This window comes from Fomitiporia mediterranea (assembly GCF_000271605.1).
Source record: "Fomitiporia mediterranea MF3/22 unplaced genomic scaffold FOMMEscaffold_9, whole genome shotgun sequence".
NCBI lineage: Eukaryota > Fungi > Basidiomycota > Agaricomycetes > Hymenochaetales > Hymenochaetaceae > Fomitiporia > Fomitiporia mediterranea.
This window is the reverse complement of record NW_006760394.1, coordinates 108391-129635: the sequence shown is the minus strand read 5'-3', so window position 1 is coordinate 129635 and position 21245 is coordinate 108391. Positions and strand designations below refer to the sequence as shown.

General features: G+C 45.5%; 10 protein-coding genes across 10 annotated transcripts; 4 read left to right on the top strand and 6 right to left on the bottom strand.

The window, feature by feature from the left end:
• Positions 1-1852: 1852 nt before the first annotated feature.
• Positions 1853-2473, bottom strand: FOMMEDRAFT_158969 (uncharacterized protein; the record flags this gene model as incomplete). The annotated part of the gene is made up of 3 exons (XM_007269010.1): positions 1853-2138; positions 2220-2371; positions 2420-2473. 3 exons carry the CDS (start codon positions 2471-2473, stop codon positions 1853-1855), a joined length of 492 nt encoding a protein of 163 aa, XP_007269072.1.
• A 210-nt stretch (positions 2474-2683) lies between these two features.
• FOMMEDRAFT_158968 (uncharacterized protein) lies at positions 2684-3187 on the bottom strand (the record flags this gene model as incomplete). The annotated part of the gene is made up of 2 exons (XM_007269009.1): positions 2684-3037; positions 3089-3187. 2 exons carry the CDS (start codon positions 3185-3187, stop codon positions 2684-2686), a joined length of 453 nt encoding a protein of 150 aa, XP_007269071.1.
• Positions 3188-3477: 290 nt separating this feature from the next.
• FOMMEDRAFT_158967 (uncharacterized protein) lies at positions 3478-4752 on the top strand (the record flags this gene model as incomplete). Its single annotated transcript, XM_007269008.1, has 7 exons — positions 3478-3550; positions 3604-3746; positions 3808-3927; positions 3972-4004; positions 4063-4165; positions 4223-4484; positions 4566-4752. The coding sequence occupies 7 exons, from the start codon at positions 3478-3480 to the stop codon at positions 4750-4752; spliced, it is 921 nt and encodes a 306-aa protein (XP_007269070.1).
• Positions 4753-4998: 246 nt separating this feature from the next.
• On the top strand, positions 4999-8747 carry FOMMEDRAFT_169827 (alcohol oxidase). The gene is made up of 27 exons (XM_007269007.1): positions 4999-5200; positions 5251-5264; positions 5315-5377; positions 5434-5470; positions 5526-5564; positions 5624-5695; positions 5751-5767; positions 5817-5842; positions 5910-5921; positions 5975-5993; positions 6045-6077; positions 6127-6149; positions 6224-6362; positions 6417-6428; positions 6483-6563; positions 6618-6909; positions 6963-6997; positions 7049-7119; positions 7182-7253; positions 7311-7405; positions 7465-7546; positions 7598-7751; positions 7810-7938; positions 7991-8092; positions 8147-8280; positions 8338-8416; positions 8485-8747. The coding sequence occupies exons 1-27, from the start codon at positions 5163-5165 to the stop codon at positions 8571-8573; spliced, it is 1959 nt and encodes a 652-aa protein (XP_007269069.1). The 5' UTR covers positions 4999-5162; the 3' UTR covers positions 8574-8747.
• Positions 8748-8750: 3 nt separating this feature from the next.
• FOMMEDRAFT_169826 (glucose-inhibited division protein A subfamily) lies at positions 8751-11971 on the bottom strand (the record flags this gene model as incomplete). Its single annotated transcript, XM_007269006.1, has 18 exons — positions 8751-8951; positions 9012-9169; positions 9228-9337; positions 9392-9441; positions 9499-9686; positions 9748-9906; positions 9962-10015; positions 10070-10219; positions 10275-10370; positions 10445-10547; positions 10608-10822; positions 10880-10954; positions 11008-11173; positions 11225-11280; positions 11342-11539; positions 11616-11724; positions 11796-11821; positions 11893-11971. 18 exons carry the CDS (start codon positions 11969-11971, stop codon positions 8850-8852), a joined length of 2094 nt encoding a protein of 697 aa, XP_007269068.1. The 3' UTR covers positions 8751-8849.
• A 1443-nt stretch (positions 11972-13414) lies between these two features.
• FOMMEDRAFT_30383 (uncharacterized protein) lies at positions 13415-14633 on the top strand (the record flags this gene model as incomplete). Its single annotated transcript, XM_007269005.1, has 2 exons — positions 13415-14059; positions 14115-14633. 2 exons carry the CDS (start codon positions 13415-13417, stop codon positions 14631-14633), a joined length of 1164 nt encoding a protein of 387 aa, XP_007269067.1.
• Positions 14634-16733: 2100 nt separating this feature from the next.
• On the bottom strand, positions 16734-17010 carry FOMMEDRAFT_158963 (uncharacterized protein; the record flags this gene model as incomplete). The annotated part of the gene is made up of 2 exons (XM_007269004.1): positions 16734-16817; positions 16888-17010. 2 exons carry the CDS (start codon positions 17008-17010, stop codon positions 16734-16736), a joined length of 207 nt encoding a protein of 68 aa, XP_007269066.1.
• Positions 17011-17058: 48 nt separating this feature from the next.
• On the bottom strand, positions 17059-17376 carry FOMMEDRAFT_135915 (uncharacterized protein; the record flags this gene model as incomplete). Its single annotated transcript, XM_007269003.1, has 1 exon — positions 17059-17376. One exon carries the CDS (start codon positions 17374-17376, stop codon positions 17059-17061), a length of 318 nt encoding a protein of 105 aa, XP_007269065.1.
• Positions 17377-17797: 421 nt separating this feature from the next.
• FOMMEDRAFT_22132 (uncharacterized protein) lies at positions 17798-19131 on the top strand. Its single transcript, XM_007269002.1, has 6 exons — positions 17798-17991; positions 18129-18423; positions 18493-18542; positions 18606-18693; positions 18762-18846; positions 18923-19131. The coding sequence occupies exons 2-6, from the start codon at positions 18245-18247 to the stop codon at positions 19109-19111; spliced, it is 591 nt and encodes a 196-aa protein (XP_007269064.1). The 5' UTR covers positions 17798-17991; positions 18129-18244; the 3' UTR covers positions 19112-19131.
• A 307-nt stretch (positions 19132-19438) lies between these two features.
• On the bottom strand, positions 19439-20080 carry FOMMEDRAFT_158961 (uncharacterized protein; the record flags this gene model as incomplete). Its single annotated transcript, XM_007269001.1, has 3 exons — positions 19439-19704; positions 19779-19876; positions 19941-20080. The coding sequence occupies 3 exons, from the start codon at positions 20078-20080 to the stop codon at positions 19439-19441; spliced, it is 504 nt and encodes a 167-aa protein (XP_007269063.1).
• Between the last annotated feature and the right edge of the window lie 1165 nt (positions 20081-21245).

Here is a 21245-nt window from a genome sequence, read left to right as displayed (position 1 = left end):
CTTAATTACTTCAATTTATATTATGTTATTATTTTTATAACTATAAAAATTATAATTATAATAAGTATTAGTAGTAAAACTACTGTTATTATCAAAAAAAAACATGTGTCCATCCCTCATGATAGATATAATAAAGTATTGAAAAGTAGTATAGTTATGATAACAGAAAGAGAAGGAATGTGAGCTTGAAGTAAAGGAGAAAGAGCTTGATTAGTATTAAAGTAAAATAGTAGAATATTTATAACTAAATAAAGAGAGAGATTATTAAACAAACTCAACAACTCAAATCTCAGGAAAGGAAGAAATATACTGTATATGAGTACTAGCATACTAGAAACATAGAGATAGTGTGAGAGTGGAGAGAGTAGGGGGGAAATAGTAGAATATAAGTAAATAATCCTAAGTTACTATAATAAGCCTGTTCCTGTAGATAAAAACACAAATTTTATTAGTAAATAAACTTTATATAACTAATAGAGTAGAATCACCTTTGTTTCCTATCCAATTAAGTCTAGATTGAAATGAAGCTGAGTTTGTGTACTGAGAATATGCACTTAGATACAGTGGGCAAATTTCTTTCCCACGGGTGGCCCACATGTGGGTCTGACGCGTCGAAGCACAACTTTTGGATTGTCATTTTATAAAATCAATGAAATATTTATTTTTCAGTTTTTTACAAAAATAAAACGAACGTTTTTTAGATAAGATGTTGTAATATATAATTATATATTTTTTATGTTGTAAAACAGTTGTAGTAGTCAATAATATGAGAAATGGCATTAAATGGCCCACATGGGGCGCCGCGACAGTAAGGTTCGTCGGATCTCAGTGACTTTTTCTCTCCGGGAAGTCCGCGACATTAGAAGTGGCATTGCGTTCTATTATTCAATGCATACAATATGGGCGCCCATGGAGTGTTGGTAAGTCTATAAATGTATACTTGCGAAGACTGTATGTATGTTCAATGAACATGAAGAAGTTCGATATCTCACTCCTGTTTCTCTACGTCCGTTGCTCTATCTGCCTCAAGGCCGGTGCTCTCCGTGTCTACGTTAAAGGGTGTTATATATAGTCTAATCTAGTGCAGGCATCGTCCAATAATACGGAGACTCGGAATCTTATACCAGGAGAGGACCTGTCCGATCTTCTTATTTTCTAAGACTCATCTCGGCGCCATCAATAATTCGAAAGTTCCCATTCAGCGCTCTCCTCTCTGGTTCTGATAGCTTGTCCCGGACCGAGTGGTAGAGTAAATGCAGGTCCTCGGATTTGGAGTATATCCATATCGGAGTGTGGTTTGCCACACCGAAGGTTAACTATAAAACTTCATACTTAGTATAAGCATAAGAGAACATCTATACATTCGTGTTATTTTAAGTCCTAGTCTTCGTTGATAGGCCTGATAATCATGTCTTTTTAGCTCGCAAAGCTTTCTGAAGTATTCCCCCACGGCAGAAGTTACCTTTGTCTACTTCATTGTAGAAAAGATTATTAATCTAATAATTCACTCGTTAGTATAAGGCATGAAGATAGAAGCAAGTAAGAAATTTATAATAGCTGAGGTCGTTCCCCAGTGAAAGCTGCTCCGTATATGTAGTGTGTGTTATTAAATCTGCTTTTGGTTTATTTTAATTTTACTTTGGTCTTATTTTTTTGTTTATGTTTACATTTTCTTTCTCAAATAGCACTTAGCATTGAGATACTGCTACGTCTTACTTTCACTACTTTTCTGATTAAGTATCAGCTGTCTGGACTCTGCAATCACCTTGGAATAACTCTGCCTAGATGATGAGAAAGCCGTGGGTATTACTACACAAAACACTGCAATAATATTATCCGGCTTGCATTTAGATTATAAGGTTTCATGCAGAAGCCCGTCAGGCTTCTCATGAACAGAGATATGCAAAGCGCGGTAGCTTAAAGGCACTCCGTCGTTCTCCCATCCTAGACATTGAATAGCCTCCGTGTAGGAGGCGTCTGCACCTCGTCTTCTGTTACCCACGTTATCTCCCAACGGAGTTTGCCCGGCTCGAGGTAAACTGCGGCCGACCTGAGTGAGGGCCTCCTTACCTCTGTGCATCCCTCCCTCGATAAGACCCGTGAAGAGCGAAGCGCGGGCGGTGAAAGTGTTTCGGTCCCTTGGCCGAAAGAACTAGTCCGTTGTCTAACACTGAGGCGATTATTTGCTTCCGACTCAGTCTACGCGATGGCAGATGCACGTTCGCAAGCGAGCCTTGAGAATGCGGGGCAGGGGTACTGGGTGTGGGCCGATGTGACAGAGACGGCATAGGAATTTCACAACCTCCTTGCCGAAGATAGCTTCTGGCGCGCCTTGGTACGCGTAGGAAAGTGGGGGAATTTCTCCTCCATTCTATCGTGTGAGAACATAGCAACCGAAAAGCGGCGGATGATTCTCTACGTCTATTGCAAAGAAATATCGTGGAGAAAGACCGGCGGCGTCATGAGGAAACATTATGCAGTGGTGCGTCATATGCTTTGTGGGGCGGGCATCGCATATCGCATAACGAAAGGGCACGGAGGCAAAAGCAAGGTAAAACGAAGACAGAGCGTTGGAACAGTAAGGCTAGTGACAGGTGACAGTCTCGAGCTCAAAGCCTGCCGTCGTAGGAAGAGGAGACTTGGTCGCCCGGATAGAGGTTCCTATGCATGCATCAATTCGCGTTCATCCGGGCGGGAATGTCCTGAGCGTCAGGTCCGACAATCTCGGGGAATATATTCGACATGCGGATGTCTTCTGGTCGGAGTGCGGATGCCAGATCATATTTACTAGACTAGAGACATCACGAGAGAAATCGATGTACAGCAGACTTTTCATCTCCTTCCGTGGTCCCAAATTCGTCCTAGATTCGTCGTTATTAAGAGAGGGTCCTCCGGATCGGAATTCTTGCATTGTCAACTGTAGAGAGAACGTGACTGATTGTTTGAGTTGAATCTTTGAGACGTTTCTATGGCGGAGTTCCGTTTTATCTGCATATTGAAACGATCGAGGATCCGCCGCAGTCTTCTTGAGTAAAAGCTACAGGTTCCATTCGCACCCTTTGAAAGTTTTGACTTGACAAGTTTCCACAATCCTAAGCGCAAAAAGACCGCCATTTACATTTGCAATGGCATGAGAACATAATGAATATTGTGCGTCCGAGCCGAGACGATTGTACAGAGACGACATCTCGCCGTTGAACTCTGGTCAGGTTGAGGAATTTTACCGAGCACGTGATGCCTGTTCCTCGACGCTCTGACAGAGCGTCTCTTCTCTTGGATCTCGGTCTCTGCGTTCATTCCATTTCCACGGCAATTCCACCTTTTCCCAAAGGCTGAAGCATTTAGCTCGCCCTAGGCGATTGTAGAGGCGACGTATAGACACTCATCAACGCTGCGGAGGGAAAGAAATGCAGGGTCGCTCGACACTGAATGCCGGTGCTAATTGCATTCAACACCGTGTTCACAAATAACCTCTAAATGAACAGCGGAACAATCTTTCTTTCGCCTGGCCTGGGTGGCCAAGAAAGAATATCAACCCAGAATACCGTGAGTAGGCAGTGGTTACGCTTCCGGACCAATTCTGTGCATGCATTCTGGTCACAGGACTGATCTTCGTCGAAGTCGCAGTCGCACTCTCACAAACCAGCAAGTCATCTGGCCTCTCCGGTACAACGCTTCTCCAAACCTCAGCTTGGATACAATTCTTAGCTACGGATATCGTGACCGATATGCGATCATTATTTGCCGTCAACAAGCAGTGTAATATGGTCCTCTGTCTCGCCCTGAACCTACTCTTGTCGTCACTAGTCATCGAGATGCATTTGGATCAAGTATCTGTGGGCATGTGTTGTGCATCTCAAATCTGCTGAACTATTCAAGCGAGAAGTTGATCTCACGGCGCCGTTCGCGCATACTCTCTACTGGCATGTACGTTTAGTCCCCTGTGCTGAATTTATGTACTGTCCCATGAGGCTCCGAGTGGGTCTTCTAGGCCACAATCCTGGGTGCGCGGCAACCGGGACTCTGCATTTAGGAGCAGTCAGATGGTTCATGAATGATTAGGCGATGATCGAAGCATATTCTAAACTCTCGAAAACGAACATCTGCTCTGGAGTAATTTATGTCAACACTGCAGGTAACATCAAAGGGGGGCATCTCAAGCTCGGTTGTTCCTGGGATTGCAGCACATAATCTGCAACAAGCTTTGAGACAACACGAGCAGAGCAGGTTTTCGTTGTCGCGAAACGTGTGCTCCCAGGTTCAGCTTCGAGAAGGTTGCTTGGGCGCCTCGTCCATTTTTACCCCGCAATATTATTGTGGAGAAAACGCGCCCAAGAAGGCCCACGGGACTTGCATTCCCGATTGGGCTTGCTTATCTCCCTAGGAGTGATGTCCAATTACATATTCCATGAACCTCCGATTTTCACAAATTCGAAGCTTACAGCCCGTGTTTTACGTTTGCCATGCTACTCGCCTCACTTCTGGTCTATGCTTTCTTTCTTTAAGAATATCGAAAGACCCGTTTGTTTTGTCATTCGTTCGCATCTGACGGTCGCATAAAACAGGATAGAATGGACTGCAGTTGGAGATGCTAGTTTGTCACATCTTGAGTCAATCTTGGGTTCGAACAGCATTGTGGTTATTTCGGCGACTGGATTTATGGACGAGCGCTCCGGATCTCAATTTGTAGTTATTCGTTTAAGTCGCGAAATTACGGCTTCACTATGCGAACGAAATTTCAGCAGAGGGTGAGCTCCTGACCAGCTGATACGCTTACACTGAACTTCTTACCCTCTTCTCCAATACAGATGTATCATTCCCTGCAGTGCAGCAGCATAGAGTCCGAGAGTCGCTCCAATGCCGGTATGTCATCTTTAAGCACGAACTAGAACTGCTCCGAATCTTTCGCATGACCTATTTGCGCTACTCAATGGCCTTTCTATCCACATGTGATCCCACGGACCGTTTCATCCTTGCGATCCCACTGGTTGAATGATCGGACAGTGAAGCCTTGGCTCCCATTGAACTGATAAGAGGGTTCATACATCGAATACTTTATAAAAAGGGTCCCGACTTCCGGGCTTCGTCAGGTTCTCTTGAGCCTTCATTCTCATCTACTTCTCATACTCTTGTTCCGTCACCAACTCTAGTCCTTGACAGTCATGGTGCAGCCTCAGGAGGTTGATGTCATCGTTTGCGGGTATGTCTCACCATGCCCCGTATGCTTTACACTGACTGACTCCGCTTTAGTGGTGGTCCTGCAGGTGTGTATGATGCCTGACATAGTGCGCTCGGTTCTCATGAAATTGTTCAGGATGCGTCGTCGCGGGACGCCTGGCGTATGCCGATCCGTCGCTTCAGGTCATGTTGATTGAAGGTACTCGTACATTGCCACGATGTAGAGGATTCACTTTGACAGCAGAATCTTTCCAGGTGGAAACAACAACCGCGATGACCCATGGGTATATCGGTGCGTCAATCCGGATGATAGATTTGTGACGGATCCTAACATATTCGTACCTCAGGCCGGGTATCTATGTTAGGAATATGCAGAGGGATGGAGTGTAAGTCCCCATCCCTCAAAGTTACTATGGTGTCACTTACGAATTGGTTAATATTTCAGCAATGACAAGGCGACTTTCTATACCGACACGATGCAGTCGTCCCACCTTCGTGGCCGTCAGAGCATTGTCCCGTCAGTATTTTTTATTAATCACTTAATTGCTTCGGTTTATTGACGGTCTTTGTAGTTGCGCAAACATTCTTGGTATGTTACAAAGTAACTATGCGGAGTTAGCCCGCTGATTTTGTTGTAGGCGGTGGCAGCAGTATTAACTTCCAGGTTCGTACGACATTGATGTCATTTGCACTGCTTTCTAACGATCCTCCGTGAATTTTATGTGCTTTAGATGTACACGAGGGTAAGCTGTATCCTATTTTTGACGTGCGCTTAAGATGCTTATAAGTAACATAGGCGTCTGCATCCGATTGGGGTGAGATGCTAATGGTCTAATTTGATGCACTGACGTCTCAATTTTATGCAGATGATTTCAAGACTGAGGGCTGGACCGCAAATGGTTTGTAATATCTTTTGGACCTTTTGAATTACTACTGAAAATGGCACAGACCTCAAGCCTTTGATGAAACGTGTATGTATTTTGTTCACGGAAGCAATTGACGCGTGTAAATTCAATTGAGGATCTGACTCTTCCATTACTTGAAGCTCGAGAACTATCAGAAGCCCTGCAACAATGATACTCACGGTTACGACGGACCCATCGCAATTAGCAATGGTGGACAGATCACTGCACTTGCTCATGACTTCCTCCGCGCTTCGGATGCTATTGGAGTTCCATTCAGCGGTACGTGCCGCTTACATCTCTGTCTATGGCCATGACTGATTTGCCTTTTCATAGATGATATTCAAGGTATTGACCAATATGTTTGTTGTTTGCATCGTCTTTAACGGATCGATCTTTTAGACTTGAACACGGCCCACGCCTCGGAAATTTGGGCGAAATACGTCAACAGGTATACCGGCAGACGTAGCGATGCCGCGACTGGTAAGGGATGAGTGTATGGTCATGAATAGATGTATACCGACCTCCTTCACACAGCTTATGTCCACAGTGTTATGGATGTGCAGACGAACTTGCACCTCCGGACAAACTCAAAAGTCTCCAGAGTCATCTTTGAGGGTAACAAGGCTGTCGGAGTCGCCTATGTTCACGCTAGGAACCGCGCCCACAAGGGTGAACTTCGTGAGACGATCGTTCGTGCAAGGAAGATGGTTGTGTTGAGCTCTGGCACGCTCGGCACTCCTCAGATCCTTGAGCGTTCTGGTGTTGGTAACTCTAAACTTCTCAAGGAGTTGGACATCAAGGTCGTGAGTGACCTTCCGGGAGTAGGGTGCGTAATTGCTTTTCATCCCAACTTCGTTTGCTAAACTTTTCATTCCATAGGGAGGAATATCAGGACCACTACACGACGTTGTCGGGTATGTTCGCGCTATGTCTGTGCTGTTCTCTTACTGATACTTTTAATTTAGTTTACCGCGCCTCGAACGAGACCTTCACTACGGACGACTTCCTGAGGGGCGACAAAGCGACTCAGGAAAAGGTAAAGCTGCTATTAAGCAAAACGACTGTAAAGCTGATGCATTGTCTTGCATTTCTAATCAGTTGTTCGCTCAATGGGAGACTACTCCCGAAAAGGCCGTCCTTTCTTCCAACCACATCGATGCCGGCTTCAAGGTGCGTTTCGCAGGTTCATTTTTGTCATGAGCTTATTTCGAATCCAACAATCCGTAGATTCGTCCGACTGAGGAAGAGCTCAAAGAGATGGGCCCTGAGTTCAATGAACTCTGGAACCGTTACTTTAAGGATAAGCCAGACAAGCCAGTCATGTAAGTCGCTGCTACTCTGTCGTTATTATACAGATGACACTTACTAGCCGTCGATAAAGGTTTGGCTCGATTGTCTCCGGAGCCTATGCTGACCACTCCCTGTTGCCGCCTGGGAAGTACTTCACTATGTTCCAATATCTGGTAAAGGATCCTGAAATAAGTCGGGCAGTTCATTAGCTCACGATTCATTAGGAATACCCAGCCAGCCGTGGAAAGATCCATATCCAGTCGACGAACCCTTACAAGGATCCATTCTTCGACAGCGGTTTCATGAACAACAAGGCTGACTTCGCTCCAATCCGCTGGAGTTACAAGAAGACTCGTGAAGTTGCCAGGAGGATGGATGGTGCGTCTGTACTGAGACTGACTGGCTCTAAATAACTAATCCATGACTCCGTCGATAGCATTCCGTGGTGAACTCACTTCGCACCACCCCCACTTCCACCCAGCTTCTCCGGCTGCGGCAAGGGACATTGACATCAAGACTGCAAAGCAGCTACTTCCTGACGGGTTGACAGTCGGCATTCACATGGGTTAGTTTTTCCGCCTCTACTCAAGACCATGCATGTTTCTGAACAAGCATAGGTACCTGGCACCGCCCATCTGAGCCTTATGATGCGAGCAAGGTTCATGAGGATATCAAGTACACCGAGGAAGATGACAAGGCCATCGATGACTGGGTCGCTGGTATGGTATCGTCCATCTCATGTTTTATCTCATCTCTTACCCCGTGCTGTGTAGACCACGTCGAGACGACATGGCACTCTCTCGGTACTTGCGCCATGAAGCCACGTGAGCAAGGTGGTGTCGTCGACAAGCGCCTCAATGTCTATGGCACCCAGAACTTGAAGTGTGTTGACTTGAGTATCTGCCCGGTATGACTATATGCTAGTGAAATGTACTACCCGCACTTGCTAATGATTATATATTAGGATAACCTTGGGACGAACACGTACTCTTCTGCTCTGCTGGTTGGTGAGAAGGGTGCTGACCTCATCGCTGAGGATCTTGGTGCGTCTTTCCTGCTAGATACAAGTAGCTGGATGAATGCTTTTGCTAACATCACGCAATAAATTCAGGCCTCAAGCTCAGGCTCCCTCATGCTCCGGTTCCTCACGCGCCTGTCCCGTCTGGCAAGCCCGAGACGATTGCGCCCCGCCTGCGCTAAATTAATCGCGCGAATTCAGAGTTGCTTTGGATAAACGTTTTGCGTAAAACTTCGGTTTTCAAACTCAAACGATTTGGTCAATCCTCTATGTACGAATATCCTTGATTTCACCGCCTCTGTCTCCTCCCCACCGCCAGTTTCGAATAAAGGCTGCGTTTCTCTACTTATTATGCCCTTGTACAAGTAAAAATTATGATGTGAAATCGTGATTTGTGTTCAATCTATCATCGTCTGACCGATGTTCATTGCGTGTCTCAAATGAATCAATCAAACATTTTAGATCTCTGCTAATCTGGAGACATTGCTAGTCCGTTTAGCGTATTCGAGTAAAGCGACTAAACTCGCGGGCGTCATTCCTTCCATCCTCTTCGCTGAGCCCTACATCAAAGTTCGCACTTAGATAAGGAACCGTGTTATGATCATTTAGCGAGTACTCACAAGACTTGTCGGTCGTAATTGACCAAGCCGTTCGCGTACCTCCGAACTGAGACCTTCAATGTTGTCGTAGTCTAAGCTTGGACTTAGATTGAGCTCTTCGTCTTCCAGAAAGACCTTGAGATCTGCTTCTTGTCTCGCCAAGTGGGGTTCGTAGCGAGCTAAGAGCTGCAGTCAGCAATGCTTGACGAAACGTGCACGGAAACAGAACATATTTGCCTTCAATCTCTGCGCGATCTAGTATTCGTCGGTCAAGCGTGTTCAGCTGGGGAAAGATCTCCAGTAGCTTGTCCATTGTTACCTTAGGCATTCTGATCATATGAAATGCACTAATGGCTCTTCAGTGCGTTATGCTCGGCGAATGAATGTGGAAGCAAGTTTACCTTCGCCATAGACCGTCTTGTGTGACGTGGAGCCCATTAGCAATCCATCCCTGGAGAAAAATATGAGCAAAGGTGGGCTAAACGGAGCACGTGAAGCAACCACTTACCTGTGGTGTCATTTCACACGACTTTAGCATGGCAATGGCGTTTTCAAGTTTCCGTTCGGTACTCTTCAGCTCGTTCCACCGCTCATTTGAGACGATGCCAACTTCTCGGCCCTTAGGTGTTAGTCGCAGGTCAGCGTTGTCGCTACGTAACGTCATTCTGTACTCGGAACGTGACGTGAACATTCGATCTGTAGAGTCAGGTGCGTCTCAAAATGATGTATGCTACAAAGAAGTCGGAAAAAGACGGACATGGCTCTTCTGCACCTTTCAAGATAAGGTCGTCAATCAGGACACCGATGAAGCCATCCGCACGGGTCAGAACCAAAGGAGGTCGGCGTTGAGAGGCTAAACCTGCGTTCACACCAGCTATCACGCCTTGTGCAGCTGCTTCTTCATATCCAGTAGTTCCTATAAGGACATGGTGGTAAGGACGGTGTCGAATGCAAAAGAAAGCTTCACAGACCATTTATCTGGCCCGCCAGGAACAAGCCACGAATTCGTTTCGTCTCGAGAGAGGCTAAAAAGCATGATTATATGAAAAGCGAATCGACAAGCAAGGCAAGAATCTTACGGCTGAGCTCCCTTGCGTCAATGTGATCATATTCAACGCCGTATGCTGGGCGAACCATTTTCACATTCTCAAGTCCTGGGATGGTCCTCATCATTGGTTCTTGAATTTCCTCTGGAAGACTACAGGAGATGCCGTTTGGATATATGACATCTTCTCGCAGAACAATCAGCACGTCTCTAACGTAGACAGCAACAGTCGATTATACCTGAATCGTAGCCCTCTGGCTCCAACCAGACTTTGTGCTCGGATTTTGACGGAAATCGACGAACTTTTGCTTCAAGAGATGGGCAATATCGAGGACCTGAACGGATGCGAGTGAGGGAGCGCCTTAGTACGCTTGAGACACTGATAAAGGGGACTAAAGTACGAACACACCTTTTCGTGTTTCTTGTATGTGGATATTTTTATGCATGTTGTCTCTTATAATATTATGTGTTTCTGGAGTCGTTTGCGTCAAATAGCAGAAGATCTGGTTTTCCTAAGGGGGTTCGACCATTGAGTACATACAAATGATGAATGGGTTTTATATTTGACTTACTGCATTGTCGACAGATTTATTCATATAACTAAATGGCAAGGGTATAGGATCACCGGATAGTCTTGTCATTTTATCGAAATTGATGGAATTAGCGGCCAGCCGGGCAGGTGTTCCAGTCTGCAATCGTCCGAGTTTGAAGCCTGCTTTCCGTAACGACCCGGAGAGGCCAATGGATGGAGCTTCATTCAATCTTCCAGCAGGTAATCTCCGTGGACCTAAAAGAAATATCAGTTTATCAGAATAGCAGAGAAGTTGCAAAGTGGATCTGTTACCTATGTGAATCTCGCCAGACAAGAAGGTACCAGTACATATGACTACTTGTGAACAGTTAATCTGTTCTCCACTCTCTGTCACGCACAGTGAGCAACGTCCAAACGTCATACTTGAAGAATGACTATACCAAGCTGTATACCTCTTACTAGTAGGCCTTGGGTTGGATCCGTGTATGTCCCATCAAACAACAAGTCGAATACACTCCCAGCACGAACTTCAAGGTTTCCATAATGAAAGAGTTCAGCTTGCATATGTTTTGCGTATAGCTTTCGGTCAATTTGTGCACGTTGGCCCTACAATGACAAATAAATGTCGTTTCAGGCGATGTCATCAAGATCACTTACCCAAACGGCGGGGCCTTTTGAGCGATTCAGAACTTGAAACTGAATCCCTGCTTTATCTTCAGTGCGGAACAGCAAGTCAATCAACGTGAGTCTAGCTTAGATGTGGGAAGAACGTACCGGAAACACGACCCATCAGCCCGTCAAGCGCATCGACTTCTCTCACAAGTGTACCCTTTCCAACACCTCCAACCGAGGGGTTACATGATAGAGCACCAACGGTACTCAGCTGCTGAGTCAAAAGTAGAGTCCGTGCACCCGTACGAGCTGAACCTGCAGCAGCTTCGCATCCAGCATGTCCCCCACCAATTACGACCACTAAATGTATCGTTACACATTAATCGTGGATCGACGTCAGTCAACTGGACGAGCAAGAAATGAATGCAAAACAGACCGTCATAATTTACAGTCTGTGGGTCTACATGAGTTGATACTAATCTTGAGCGAGATATTAGCGCATTTGTGGATTTCTTAAGTGCGCCTCTCGCTCGTAGGAGCATCGACTAGGCAAGAAACAAGGTGATTGCAGCGTAAGTTTTCACTGGACTGGGTTAGAACCAGACGTGCATCTGACCTTAGGCAAGGAGGATCGACACTCGGCTGATCATCGACAGTTACGGAGATCGGCGACGCTTAGTAACTACTACTAAAGACTTGAAGAATGAACTTACAATAGTTCAACTGACTTTCAGCACCTCTACCTGCCTCTTGGATGGCAGAATCCGCTGTAGTAAACACAGTGTCATGCATCGATGTCTCCCTCTCTGGACCCATTAAGTAGGATCCTTCGCAGGGTCACTACAGTCGATGACTTCCTTACTTTGAGATAATCAAATCGGCTGTGTTCTACAAATCTCGGCAGTGAAATGAATTTAATAAACGTTCAGATCAGCATTCGCTGAACCAGTGTTTGATCGAACAAGACGCCCATAGCTTACCCATAGTACAACATTGTCTGATTTGATGTCTAAATGCTGGACTGTGTAGTTAAGCAATAATCAAGGTTTGAAATTCGGTATACCATATATCTTTTAGGTGTTCAGTAATAGTTGCAAGTTATTAACCAGTAATGAATTCTAACTCTATGTTGTACTTGTATTTGTTCTCGATAACCGCGCATTTATGTAAGCTTCATGAGAGCACTCCCAAAAACGGAAGGATATGATGCATCACCGATTTCCATTCGTGCTTGCCTCAACCTTGTCATGCTCGCAGCTTTTATAATTCCCAGGACGCCGTGCCTGTTCGTCTACGGATTATCCTACGAATTGTCGCGCTGCCTCTAAGCTATATGATATACCGAAGAAGAAAAACAACTCACTTGTGTTATAACTGATCGCCGCACTGCTTGCTGATCTGTCAGATAGAGGCCTATCTTTGCTTGTTGGTTTTCCTCTTCTTTGGTTATTCTGAGTAATGTATTGGGTCATTTGCAAGGATGGTAACTAGAAAAATCATCTGTCTCAGATTTATTCACTCAGATAGAATCTGATGTTTGTCCTACAGCCAAACAAACAAACTGGGGAAAGCATTATCGGTTGGAGACATTAATCCAGAACTCATATCTTGCTAGTGATGCTACATTCCTGCTCCTCTGCCAAGAAAAGAAAAAGGTGTCTCGCATGTACCTAGATGATCCGTCGTGTAACTCGGGCTTGTGTACTCACACTGCTGGGCGTACTCAAGTAACTGGTGTTGTTCTTGGCACTGGAAGCAAAAATCTGTGTGCTATGCCCGTTGACTTGTCTGATCTACGGCACGAACAAATGCGTCAGTGCCACTACCACCCGCAGCCTCCAACGCAATGAGATTCCGTGCTTTGGGCTGACATACCACTTATTGTTTACCCTCCTCAATCTCCTTTCCTAGCTGTTCCAGACGCCTGTCGATCTCACCTACATACGAGACTTACAACGGGATTCTCGACCACACCATGGGCCAATATCCCAACAGAGTCACGTCCGCATGAAAGAGTACTTTGTCACCTTCGAGTGTGGTGTATGGGATGTGACGTTCGACCAATGCACATTGAACCACTGTCTCTTTAACCTACTCTGCCCTTTGGCTCTCGTAGAATATTTATAGAGATAGTTTCGACACTGACAGAGCTCAGAATACTGGCCTACTCTCTCCAAAATCCGTTTGTTAACCTACGCCAAACTCCTTTTCGCGCTTACCATATCACTCCAAGGAATGGATTCTAGCTCGGGCCCTGCCCCAGGACACGAAGACGTTATTATGGAGATCTTCACTCCTGAGCAAATAAACATGATCCTTACTGAGCTCGGATACACCCGCCTTGCACCTCCCATTGCAGACCCCGTTGAAGGAGCATCCGGCTCTGTAGGGCCATTGCCTCATGATGCAACCTATGTACCTGCTCAAAATGAGTCCTTCAGTGCAGGTACTACAGGTCAGTCGACTGCATTCGACAATTCAATGCGGTTACAGCCAAATGCCCCTTATGCGATGGTCTCTGGAAATGTAAAAGGATACTCTCTTTTGCGTATGGCAACGACTCATTATTATCTCAAGGAAACATTCACTGGACTTAATGGAATGTCCTCTGCGAATCTGGATTTTCCGATCGATCCTGAATTGCTTTCGTCGGAGCCTTCTCAGCCCAAAGCTTCGACTTCGGGCAGTACGAACCGGGCTTATTATTACTACCCTGGTCCGAACGGAATGCACGACAACAATCAGAGACAGACGTCTGCAGCAGGATCCTCGTCTAATGAGTTCTTCAATACATCTGCCGCCGGACCGCCGACTGTATTCAATAACCTAAACCAGTCCTACCAATGTTTCGAGCAAAATGCCCCAGTATACAATACGAGTGTAAGGGGATAATTTCTTTTTGTGTCTAGCAGCAACCACTAACTATCATCTCTAGGAACCTTTGCATGGAATTAATGGACTTACTTCTGCGCATCCGGATATTGTAATTGACCCTTCTTTATTAATGCCGGCACCCACCCTGCCCGAGGTCTCAACTTCGGGCAAGCACGTTCAGACCAATCATTCCAACCCGGATTCGAGCGGGGCGTACGATGATGAACAGCAGGACGCCTTTGCAGCTGGGCTCGAACACCATGAACAGTCCATCAAACCTAGAAGGATTAGGTCGGAGCGCCATCAGGGCTTGACATGTCCCCGTAAAGGGAAAGATTGCAAATACAATGGCACTTTTCATGATAAGAGGTGCCTTGCTCGACACTGGAATCGGGAACATAAGTCGCAGCCACGACCATTCCTTCTTTGTCCCGGGAATTGTCGAGACAAGGAGTTCTCCGATGAATTCTCTTTGCACCGCCACCTAGGGAATGAAAATTTCGTTGACTGTAGGAGAGAGGCACTCAATAAGGGGTGGATTCCTACGCAGCAATCTCCGGTGAAGTACCTGGCAGATTAGGATTAATCGTCGTAGTTTAAAATTCTTCATACATACTTCGTTTCGCTTGGCTTTGTGGATTTTTTCTCCTGTTCTTATACGATTCCATTCGGCTTATCTTCGTTGAAATGCCTGACGCAAAATGATATATGTTCGTACAATATATTCTTTTAAGTTGAAAATTGTGTTCAATGTAAAAAGTACATGCATGATGTGAAGGCAGTGTTGTTGCGAAGTAATTGGAGGATCATATATTGGCCATACTGGGAGCGTCGTCTCAGAGGCATCATGATACTTGCATGACGGGACAAAGGTCGGTCTTACATTGTGTTATTACTGCTTACATTGAGCACCATTTTCAACTTAAAAATTATACGTTGCGCTGTCGAGAAGGTAAAGTACTAGATAGTAGAACCTTGTGATCATAACATGACATAAATCGGACAAAAGACTTGTCCATTTTATCTTAAGTTCAACCCTGATCTATAAATTTGTACATCCTTATAAAATAACCCATTTCTAATCACTATAGATTGTCTGGTTTCACTTTACTGTCCTAAAATTTCTCTCCGAAATATCATTGCAACAGAGGTATATAGTGTAGCTAGTCCTTTCAGGTATATACAAGTATAAATTGAAATTGTAAGTTTGTTAAGGAGAGTGATTTAAGATTTTATAACATTCTTTATGGCCCTAGCACCTACAGCCGCATCTAATCGCATAACAGCCTGCACGGTGCATATATTGTAGCACCCACACCCAAGCAAAGGCAACAAAATATGCTTCCAATAGTAACAAGAACTGTAGCAATAATCTAGATTTATAAGAATTTTAGTAAATGAACAACTACTGGGTAAGAGGAAATGTGAAGACATACACCAACTACAGCAGAGATTACAGTCTCAATAACAGATGCGACTGCATATATGGTCTCATTAATACTTCGGGCAATTGCAGAAATGATAGAACCCTATTAAGTTAAGAATAATCATACAGTTAATTACATGTGTACACTATACAATATTGAAAGAAAATAGCTCACCATGTTATATGATGAGTAAGAGTAAGAATATTTGGTGAGTGTTTACGAAACTTTCGCTTGTTGGTAGAAGTCAGGAGTAAAGGTTGATAACATGTTAGAGGGCGATGTGTCTTCAACTTATAGGCGCCCACGAAATTTCAAGCTCCGCTCAAAAACTTCCCTCTTTTGGTGGCATTGGATAATGACACATCTCTGGTTCAAATGACTGTACAATAGTCTTTGGGCAGTAGAACTCTCTCTGGATGACCATGCATCTAATATCTATAGTGTTTCCCGAAAAAAGTGCTGCAAGACAGGTGCAATTAAGAGTAGAGCTGTATCCTGGCCACTGAAAAAGAGAAGATTTTGAGCGGAGCTTGAAATCTCGTAGACGCGTTCAAGTTGAAGACACATTGCTCTCCGACAAGTTATCAACCTTTACTCCTGACTTCTACCAACAAGCGGAAGTTTTGCGAACATCTATCGAATATCCTTACTCTTACTCATCATATAACATGGTGAGCTATTTTCTTTCAATAATGCATAATGTATACATGCAATTAACTGCATGATTATTCTTAACTTAATAGGGTTCTATCATTTCTGCGATTGCCCGCGGTATCAACGAGACTATTAGCAGTATCCCATCCGTAATCGTATCTGTAATCTCTGCTGTTGTCAGAGTATGTCTTCACATTTCCTCTTACCCAGTAGTTGTTCATTTGCTAAAATTCTTATAAATCCAGATTATTGCCACAATCCTTCTTACTATTGGAGGCTTACTTTGTTGCCCTTGTCTGAGTGGTGGTGCGGTTGTTTATGCACGGTGGAAGATTTATGCGGATAGCCACGGCGGCAGGCGTCGGAGACATAGAGAACATTATTACATTTAAATCACTCCTTATCAAACTCTGAATTTATATTTGTATATATACTGGCATGACTGTTCAGACGCAACAATATCAAATTGGCATTTGACTACTGGAACCAGGCGAACGTATTCTGCTCTCGCTTTGTGGCTTTTAGAGACCAATTTCAGCAGTAGTGCACGCATTAGTAGCATCTATTTTGGAGGCATTAATATTAGGTACTGGACCTCTTCATACAACGAGGTGTAATTCACCAGAGTTGTTCTCGCAACAAACAAGTGATAAATCACATCCAGAGTCACTGATACCTTCTGCCTGTATGTTCAACCCAATAACCGCTTATGATCAGCTTTCAACCCAAATAGTCCAATGGAAAGTCGCTTACCTTATTCTCGTTGTGGCTAAGGCCGACTGATGAGTTTACTCCTTGCAGCTGCTGAGGGACTGGGGTCGGTGTAGCGACAGCGAGGATAGCGAGCAAGGTAATCATCACAATTTTGGAGAACATATTAAAGTGAGTAGGAGATTGGCAAGATGGTAGGCTCGGAGTGAGGAGTTATAATGAAACGACCGGACTAGTCGAGGGTTGTGTTTGACTAGTGGCTTTGGACTCTGTATTCTCTCCTTTTATAAGTTTAGAAAGCTCTGCGGGAGAAAACAAAAGTTTTCCCAAGCTCGTGTGCAAGTGTGCGTCGGAGAGCGACCTCATCACAAACATTACGATAGGATTGAATAGTGGGAAGACAAAAGATCGCATTACTTCCCCAAGTTCTTGCACGACAGTGTGGTGGAGAGCCGTCGCATCATAAATCCTGCACTGTTGTTGGACAGAAGGAAGGCCGAAGAGCGCATTATCATTTCGATCTCCTTCCATTCGTTGCAATCAGTGATAGTAGAAATCAAATAGTGCAAAGAGAATATCTTGTCTTTGACATGTCCTGTCAACTAGAAAACTCGGTTTCAGGTTTGACCACCGAGGAGCATGCAGAGAGATGGAATCGGGAGCTGATTAACTGATGCATCAACCAGAAGGAGAAACTGTCAATGTAGATGAGCTGTATAAGTGGAACGGAGCAGTATGGAAGGCTTACACATGCACAGTCCTTTGGTATAGCGCGTTGTTCAGGCACCGATGAGTGGGGACGGTCCGAGAGGCATGTTTGCGGAGGAAGAAATTTTGACGGTAAGTTCGGAGCATGAGAAAGCGCCCGATAGATGAAAGAAGAATCAACTGGCACAAAGCGCGATGCCTTCCTCGTGGAGGTGAAAGGAAGGCCGTGTGTGAAGAGTATTGATTAGAGAAGTGGGGGCGAGGACATTTGCCTAAGTTACAACTTGTGTGTCGCTTAGTAAGTAATGACCAGGAATAGTAGTAGGCGAATGCCTTAAAAGGAAGAGATGCAGGTTTCGACTGCATCATAAAAGGTTGTTGTCCAAACGCATCATCCTGACACCCTGACACTTTAGTGTTATAGCTTGTTCAAACAGCCTATTTCAGAAAGATGAAGGTCAATAATAAATATCATCGAAATTTGCTGAGAAAATTAATAATAAAAGAACGAAAGCGATGAAAGAAGGGGGGCGTGCTATCATTGATAAGATTAGATAAGTGAGAGAAACACATACGTCATTTGTCGATCCTCAACGAAATGCACTAAACTGGATTTCTGCAGCGCTTCGTGCTTCACGTTGCACGCAACTTCATCCTTCCACAATCACGTACACTCACATTGTATCAAACGATGAACAACCCACGAAACGAAATAGCCGCTGCCGTGAAAGCGCTCACGCTCGCACCCACTCCCGCCGTCCAACGCGCTGCTATCAACAAGTACTTTGCTCCCGAGGCGGGCTTCCTCCACCCGTTGTGCACGGTTCATCCTGGCCCTGGGAGTAGAGAGGAGATCGTCGGTATATATGAGTGCGTTTGAATTCAGTTTATTTAACTTGGAGACTGCATGTTGAGTTGAGCTGTCTTACGGTGCCACAGGTGGTATAGGGATATGAGTCCAAAAGTTAGCTTGGAAGTCGAGTCGTTTGGTGATGGCATTTCCAACTGATGTCGTTCGTTGCTTATAAAGCTAAGACACTTTGATATTGCAGTATATGACGAAACGCAGAAGGTTGCATACCTGAACGTCGTCCAGAATTTCCATATATTTCTTAGTCCGTTTGCGTCCTCTCCTGCACGGTATGTTCGCTATCGCTATTGTGTTCAGAAGATCGTAATTGTTTTTATTGAACATCACGAATGAAAAGGCTCCTTGTGAAAGTATCTCTGCGAAAGAACCCACAGGATGGGAAGTACTACATAATTCAACAAGAGGATTATTACCAACCTGAGGTGAAGATCTCTTCTTCGACTCAGCCACCCGACCGTTAGGAACAAGGTTGACATTTTCTTTTTCTTGATTTGTTAGGACATCTTCCGACTTGTCCTACCGTTCCTTGCTACTCCGATCGTTTTCGTCAAACGACTCGCTGGACGCGTCTGTGGCGTCAACGCCGCGGCCTTTGCCCTTACACGCGACACTATACACCAGGGTATGGCGCTACTAGGGTTCAACGCTCGAGAAGGTCGAATGGGCAATGCCGTACATCAAGAATAGATTCTGCAAGTCGTTCTCGCCCTTTGTCACTGGTGTAATTATACTGCCACTTAGTACATGTGGAACAATGATATTGATACTCATAGGCTTGTCACTTGCTCCTTCCATTATGGATGCATCAGCATAGAAACATTTCATGTGATTCTCGTTTGTTATCGCGAGCTGTTTCGTCTTCGGTGAACGGTTCAATGAAATTCTGGAAAGCGTCGTTGGAAGCGAGTTTGGATTCTTTGGCTGTGAATGACCCGCACCTGTGCAGCTTGCAACGGTTATCGATTTTTTTTGTTCGCACTCCAAGGAACTTCCCGCCCACATGGGTTCTGACATTCATCTCGTATGCGTCGCGCGAAATGCCGTTCTTTCATCAACTTGGAACGTGCTATCGAGAGTGACGCGAAGTCGGGACCGCTCTTCTAGCGCTGCCGGAGACAAGGGACTGCCAAATAAGAGAATATGAGCGGGAAAGCGTGAGGATATTTCTCCCTTTGACACCAAAGTGGGCAAAAAACGCGGATCAAACGAATCCGAGAACTGTCGGGTACTGAGGGTTTGAGAAACAGGAGAAGAGGTCAACACCTTGCACCGGAACGGCCCTGATTATGAATGTAAATTATAATGTCGTTGCGAGGAAAAGGGCGCCGGGTATAATAAGAATGCATGTATGCACAGGACTCGACTGGGAGTAGATATGACGACGGTCGGGGAGACGAATCGCAGATCGCTAGACGGTAATGGCGGGGAGACGGCACATATATTCGTGAACGACTGCACGAGGCGAGGACATAACATAATTTTCTCCTGTTGTTTCTCTTTTCTCTACCTTCTGTACGAGAGGCGTATTGCGCCATCACCTCCACTGTCTTTCCGTCCTTTTCCCCCTGCCGCTCGTTTTATACCTGATTTTCTTGCGGACTTGCATTGACTGTGCATTTTTATTTGACGTGTTATATAATCGGGCGTCGTTGCCATTGGTAATTATTGCGACTGAATTGTTTTGTCTTGACAGCCTTCATTCCTTTTATTTGTTCCTGAATTCCGGGCGACGCGCGCAGTACCGTTCGGTCGTGGCGTTTGTGGGTTTGTGGTGAGCGAAGTGTTTCAATTTGCTGTGTTGTTTTATATTTTTCTTCCTTGCATTGTTCACACTTCTGGGACGGCGGCGATTCGGGATGAAGGGACGAGCGTGCGATCTAACTGAAATTGGCGAGCGTCTAGTGAAGCAGGCCGTGATGGATTGGAACGCTGGAATATTCTATTGATTTTTCTGGCGGCGGCTGTTGGCTTGAGCTTGCACGGACGGGGGTTGTTGTTTCTTTTGCCTCGCGCTCGCTCTTCTTCCCCCTTCCTCCATTGCAAAGCTAAAGACACGAGGCCGGCTCGTGTCCGTGACGGCAGCTTTGTTTGCATCACTGTTCTCATCCCGTGCTGCTGGGAGGTTGGGAACACGAGGCAGACGCGTTGAGTCCGCGCGAACGTCGTCCTGCTCCAATTCAGTCCGTCTGAGCCTAGAGTGAGTTAGGTCCAGTGGGTGTTGCCTGCCTGCCTGCACTCCCTGCTCGCTCGCCCCCCGTCCAGTCGAGCCCGTGCGTCTGCTTTTCCACCCTGTCTACTTATCTCTCTCCTTCCCGTTCCGTTTTCTATTCATAGCGCGTGCAGGCACGCGTCGTGCCCAAAGTTCAACCATTATCAAAGTTCCTGATGCTGATATTCTTTCCTTGCCTTAAGGTCCTCCTTCAACACGTTCGCTAGTAGCAGTCCGTGTGTGCCGTCTGTCTGCACCTCTGTCTGTGTCTGCGACTAAGACTAAGACCAAGGACCAAGGCTTGGACTCCGACTCCGATCCGCAAGGCCCCGCGAGCTGAGCTGAGCTGTGCTCCGCCCTATCCGACTGTTTTTCGCGCTCTTGCGTTTTGCGTTTGACCTACGCACTGCATTTCGAGCGAAGCGATCTTGATATACGTTTCGTACTATATCATTATCAACAACCAACTCGGGCACCGACGGTCCGTCACGCGTGTATACTTACATTATACACATACACACACCCTACCTGATTGATAGTCGTCGTTTCGATCGTTTCGACGTCATACTGTCTCGGACACCTCCGTCTTCGTTTTGCGCGTCTGGATTGGTA

Excerpts from the sequence above, each read along its gene's own strand:
- FOMMEDRAFT_169827 (XM_007269007.1), top strand. The coding sequence starts at position 5,163 with ATGGTGCAGCCTCAGGAGGTTGATGTCATCGTTTGCGG. Across the intron at positions 5,471-5,525 it reads GATGACCCATGGGTATATCG|GCCGGGTATCTATGTTAGGA; the intron begins GTGCGTCAATCC and ends TTCGTACCTCAG. Across the intron at positions 7,406-7,464 it reads AAGCCAGACAAGCCAGTCAT|GTTTGGCTCGATTGTCTCCG; the intron begins GTAAGTCGCTGC and ends CCGTCGATAAAG.
- FOMMEDRAFT_22132 (XM_007269002.1), top strand. The coding sequence starts at position 18,245 with ATGAACAACCCACGAAACGAAATAGCCGCTGCCGTGAAAGCGCTCACG. Across the intron at positions 18,424-18,492 it reads GAGATCGTCGGTATATATGA|GTGGTATAGGGATATGAGTC; the intron begins GTGCGTTTGAAT and ends ACGGTGCCACAG. Across the intron at positions 18,694-18,761 it reads TTTGCGTCCTCTCCTGCACG|GCTCCTTGTGAAAGTATCTC; the intron begins GTATGTTCGCTA and ends ACGAATGAAAAG.